The sequence below is a fragment of the Solanum lycopersicum genome, chromosome 5, assembly GCF_036512215.1.
Source record: "Solanum lycopersicum chromosome 5, SLM_r2.1".
In the NCBI taxonomy this organism is placed as follows: Eukaryota; Viridiplantae; Streptophyta; class Magnoliopsida; order Solanales; family Solanaceae; genus Solanum; species Solanum lycopersicum.
The window spans coordinates 51383368-51389104 of NC_090804.1; the positions used below are offsets into that span (position 1 = coordinate 51383368).

Sequence of the window (5737 nt, forward strand, 5' to 3'; positions counted from 1 at the left end):
CTTTGTAGAGGGCTGAATTTTCAGATGCCTTCAAAAGAAACTCATCAAGATCATTTAATCAATTCAACCTTTGTTCCGCTACTTCATTCCAATCGATCTTCAGTTTCTTCATTGCCCACATGGCCTTATGCTCTAACTAAACCAGCAAGTGACAAGCCTTCCCATATACTAGTTGGTATAGAGACATACCTATGGGCATCTTGTATATTGTCCAATAGACCAAAAGAGCACCATCAAGCCTGATTGACCAATCCATTCTAATAGCATTCACCGTTTTCAGCAGAATTTGATTGATTCCCATTTTGACACCTCAACTTGCCCATTAGTCTGAGGATGGTACGAAGTGGCCACATTTATGCGAACCCCATAATTCTCCAACAACCCTTTAAACAACTTGTTGTATAAGTGGGATCCCCCATCACTAATAATGGTCGTTGGGGTGCCATATGTGGAGAATATGTTCTTCTTCAAGAACGCGATGACACTCTTCCCTTCATTATTTGCAAGTGTTATAGCTTCCACCCATTTTGACCCATAATCAACCACCATAATAATATACTTCATCCCATGAGAACTCAAAAAATGGCCCACAAAGTCAATACCCCACACATCAAACAAGTCAAATACAAGAATGGGATTTAAAGGGAGTTCTTGTCGTCTACAAACACCTCCATTTCTTTGGAACCTATCACATGCCTTGGCGAACTCATGATCATCTTGGTGGATGGTTGGCCAATAGAAGACATATTGCAAGATTTTATGGACTCTTAGGATACCACTATGATGCCCACCCACAGGAAAGGAGTGGCATGCCTCCAAAACACTTAACATCTCGACTTTTGACATACAACGCCGAATAACTCCATTGGAACAACTCCGTTATAAATATGTCTCATACCAAAAGAACATTCTCACGTTATGAATGAACTTCCTTTGATGAAAGTACAAGTCCAATGGGAGTATATCACTAGCCAAGTAATTCACAAAATCAACGAACCATAGAATCAAGTCTTGACAAGCAGCCAACACATTCTCATCAGGGAAAGTATCATCAATTTCAGCATTTTCACCCAATTGTTGCTTAGATCCACCCTCTATTCGGGAAAAGTGATCGGAAACTTGATTTTCGGTCCCTTTTCTATCTTTCACATCAAAGTCAAATTCTTGCAATAGTAATACCCAACGAATCAATGTTAGTTTTGCATCCTTCTTTGCCATCAAATATCTCAAGGCAAAATGATTAGTATGTATTTTAAATCTTTTGCCAATCAAAAAGGAGCAAAATTTCACGAAAGCAAATACCACCAAAAGGAGCTTTTGTTCAATCACAATGTAGTTCTTTTGGGCTTTAGTAAGGGCTTTAATTGTATAGTAAATGGGATGAAGGATTTTATCCCTTATTTTACCCATAAATACACTAAGAGAAACCCCAGTAGCATCACACATCACCTAAAATTACTCACTCCAATCTGGGGAAATTATAATGGGCGCAGACACCAATTTCTCCTTCAACTCACCAATGACATACGACAAGATTCATCAAAATAAAATTTACACTCTTTCTCAATTAACTTGCACAGAGGATGTGCATTTTTTGAAAAATCCTTGATTAACCTCCGGTAGAAACCCGCATGCCCAAGGAAACTCCTCACACCTTTTACAGAGATTGGTAGAGGAAGTCTCTCTATTACCTCGACTTTAGCTCGATTAACCTCTATTCCTTTCTCTGAGATGCGCTGGCCCAGTACAATACCGTCTTTTTTTTTTACCATAAAGTGATACTTTTTCTAATTTAGCACAAGGTTGCAATCTTTACATCTTTTGAGAGCTTTGGACAAGTGATTCAAAAAATGATCAAACGAGTCACCTACAACATAAAAATCATCCATAAATACCTTAATGGTTTTCTCCACCAGATCGGAGAATATAAACATCATACATCACTGAAAAGTAGCCATTGCATTACACAACCTAAAGGGCGTCCTCTTAAACGCGAAAGTTCCATAAGGACAAGCAAAAGTGGCTTTTTCTTGATTTTTTGGTGCAATAGTGATTTGGTTGTAACCCGAATAACCATCAAGAAAAAATACCACCCTTTCCTCCAACCCTATCCAACATCGTACCCATGAAGGGCATTAGAAAATGGTCCTTCTTAGTCTATGCATTTAATTTACTCTTCATCTGGTCAACGACCTCATTGGAATAATCTTGTTTTTCTCATTAGGGACTACAATAATTCCCTATTTCAGGGGCACACACTGAACAGGGCTTACCCAACTACTATCAGCGATTGGATATATGACTCAGGCATCCAACAACGTAATAATTTCCTTCTTCACTACCTATTGCATCGGTGTATTTAAACGTCTCTAGTGCTCAATACTATGCTTATGATCGGGCATGAGTTGGATTTTATGTGAACAAATACCGGGAGGGATCCCAATAATATCCGCAATAGTCCAATTAGTAGTTCTTTTGAACCTCTTAAACACTTCAACCAAACACTCTACTTGTTGCATATTCAAATTTGATGCAATAATTACCGGAAAAGTGTCACATTTGCCAAGAATATATACCTCGAATGAGGTGGTAGAGCATTAAGCTCCAATTTTGGAGCCTCCTCAATAGATGGTTTCGGGGATTGAGAATCACGATGCTTCAAATCTTAATCCAATTACTTTGATTTTAACCGAACATCACCTTGGTCAAGTGCTGCAACCAATGACACATACTCTTCGATATAGTCATTGTCAAAATTCATGATCAGTGCCGCTAGTGCCTCAACACCAACAAGCTCTTCATTTGTACCTCGGACGAACTCTCAACCTTGTAGGATATCGCAGATACCGATTGGAGCTCACCATTCTGCCTCATGGACTTACAAAATGTTGAAAGTCACTTCTTTATTATTCAACCAAAACTTCATTTGCCCTTTCTCCAGATAAACTTAGGCACGACCGGTAGCAAGGAACCATCTCCTATAATAATAGGCACATCAAAGTCCACCACACAATCAAGAATCACAAAATCTGCTGGAAATATAAATGACTCTAATTTTATTAGAGCATCATGGAGTATCCCAGTAGGGCTCTTCACTGTTTGATAGGGCATCAGTAGCCGGATCGCAGTAGGCTTTGGGTCACCCAAACCCAACTTCTTGTAAATAAAGACAGGTATGAGATTTATGCTTGCCCCAAGATCATATAATGTTTTAGCAAAGTGTAACAATCCGATTGTACATAGAATGGTGAAAGCACCCGGATTTTGTTTCTTTTACACAAGATACCTTGTAGCAATAGCACTACACTGTTGCATCCGATAGTCATCCACAAAACTAACCGATATCTTCTTAGTAACATATCTTTCATGAACTTTGTGTAACTGGGAATTTGTTCAAGAGCTTATATCAAAGGGATATTGATGGAAAGTTGTTTCAATATTGGAATAAAACAACGGTATTTACCATCCTCGCTCTTTTTCACTAATATTTGTGGAAATGGAGGTGGTGGTCTAGGAATGGGGGTCACTTTTTTAGGTGTATCGGCTTCTTTCCCCGGTTTAACTACCGACTCACCACTAACTTTCTCTACCTCATCAGCTCTTCTCTTCTCATCTTTAACACCAGATGACATAGGTGGATCCATGGTCTGCTTACCCCTTCGAGTAGTGAATGACGTACAATGTCCATTTTTTGGATTTAGGAAAATATTGCTAGGAAGACTACCCGGTTAGCGTGGGCTTACAGTAGAAGATAATTGGGTCATTTAAAACCTAAGATGACTGATTAAGATTGCCTGTGCATACACCTTTTGCCCAATATTTTCTAAATCACCTCTCCACTCTTTGGCGCGCTTATAACTAGTATCAAACCTCCTCCTCATCTTCTGCAACATATCATTAACTCGCGTCATGCTACCTCAACCATCCCTACGAGCAACTTCCCAATTTTTAGGTGGAACATAGGTCCCACTGCGATTGATTCTATTACCATAGTTACCTAGGTTGAAGTTGTTGTCACTGTTGTAGATTCCATCTCAAACATACTGACCCTTTCTATTGTGATTCCCATAGTTCTGACCTTGGTTTCCTTGACCTTGGCGCCAATTTCCTGATTGGAGCCTTGGGAGTTCGGCCGAAAACTCTCACTCTAATAATTCAGTGCATAAGAATATTTTTCATAGTAATACTCATCAACAGCTGGTGGTGGTTTAGCCAAATAGTTCACCGTATTTACATCTTCTGCACCCTCGGTTACATGTTATAACACCAACCCTAGCTCCATTCTCATTTGAGACATTTCTTCATGAATCTCATCTGTTGTTGGATCATGTGAAGCTTGCACTACAAAAGTGTTTCTCCTAGTATCCAACTTCCTAGTGCTCCAAGCTATATTATTTTTGGAGATTTTCTCTAACTCTCAGCGATCTCTGTATAAGTACACTCCCCATAAGAACCACCTACAATCGTATCAAGTATTGCTTTATTATTATCATCTTGCTCTGTTAGAAGTAGTCTTTCAGTGACTCTTGATATATGCGGTGGTTTGGAACACTTCTCCTGAATAAGGTGAACCTATCGAAAGAACTGCTTACTGACTCCCCTGGTAATTCCACAAAGTTTTTCACCCTATCTTTGTGGTTTAGCTTTTCAGAAACAGGGTAATACCTTGATAGGAATACATCCCTCAATTGCTCCCAAGTATAGATTCAATTGTAGGGCATTTCAGTTAACCAAATTGCGGCCTCCCGCGTCAGTGAGAGAGGGAACACCCTTAATCATATTACAACCACGTCTAAGTCTGGACTCCCTATGTGACTCGTACAAACAAACCTTAGTTTGGCAACGTGAGCATATGGATTCTCAAATGGTAGCCCCGAAAACAAACCTCTGGCGGTGAGCATCAGCATCAATCTACTAGATACCATAATGTTTGACCATGAGGTAGAGCAGGTAGGACAAGTGGCCCATCAGAGCCAGTGATGTTAACATTTCCCCTATAGTACTCTTGAGGGAGTGGGGCGGGAGATTGCCTCCTCGAAATACCTTCACTAGGGTAATAAACAACCACTTGATTATGAGCATCAACTGGCGGAAGAAGTTGAGTGTTTATCTCATCATCAATATAAGCAGCATTGTTTTGAAAATTCATTCTGCGAAGTGTGCGGTTTAGTTTGGGATCAAGTGGAAGTATTGGTTCTCCTTAACTCTATATTTTTGGAATACACTAAAGCTAGACCTGCGAGAGACAAAAACAAAAAAACGAAAAAGAAATATCAGGAAAATGTTGACTAAAATTCGGTTATGTGCATAACGTTAATATAGAAGCCACTTTCCCTGGCTTGGCGCCAAAATTTCATACGCTCAAAATATACTTTCCTAATGAAGTATAATTGATCATATCATTTAAAGAACCCAAATGTTAGGTTGGGGTCGATCCCACGAGAAAAATTGTTTTGACTTAAATTTAATCTACGATTACTTCTATTTAGTCTACTCTTTTCCGAAAATAAACAATAGAAAGGGAAATTTTGTGTAACAAAATTAATTAATTAAGTCTAAATAAACAACTAGCTAGATCAAATATTTGTTGTTTATCAAATGATGAGAGAAACTAGGGTGCAAGTTCTCCCAATAGGTTCATAACGCAGTAACTATAGCTTTAACAACTCTTTCCTAGCATCTTGCATGCAAAGTGGTAAGTTATGTATCCCTAATTCCTTAGTCTAGCAACTAGTGA

The 5737-nt window shown here is 39.0% G+C and overlaps 1 protein-coding gene across 1 annotated transcript; it reads right to left on the reverse strand.

Annotated features, from left to right (window-relative positions):
* Nucleotides 1–276: 276 nt before the first annotated feature.
* Nucleotides 277–1218, reverse strand: LOC138348877 (uncharacterized). Its single transcript, XM_069298468.1, has 2 exons — nucleotides 947–1218; nucleotides 277–685 (listed from the first exon to the last, which is right to left on the reverse strand). Exons 1-2 carry the CDS (start codon nucleotides 1216–1218, stop codon nucleotides 277–279), a joined length of 681 nt encoding a protein of 226 aa, XP_069154569.1.
* Nucleotides 1219–5737: the final 4519 nt, after the last annotated feature.

Excerpts from the sequence above, each read along its gene's own strand:
- LOC138348877 (XM_069298468.1), bottom strand. The coding sequence starts at position 1,218 with ATGGCAAAGAAGGATGCAAAACTAACATTGATTCGTTGGGTATTACTA. Across the intron at positions 686-946 it reads GATATACTCCCATTGGACTT|GTTCCAAAGAAATGGAGGTG; the intron begins GTACTTTCATCA and ends GGCATGTGATAG.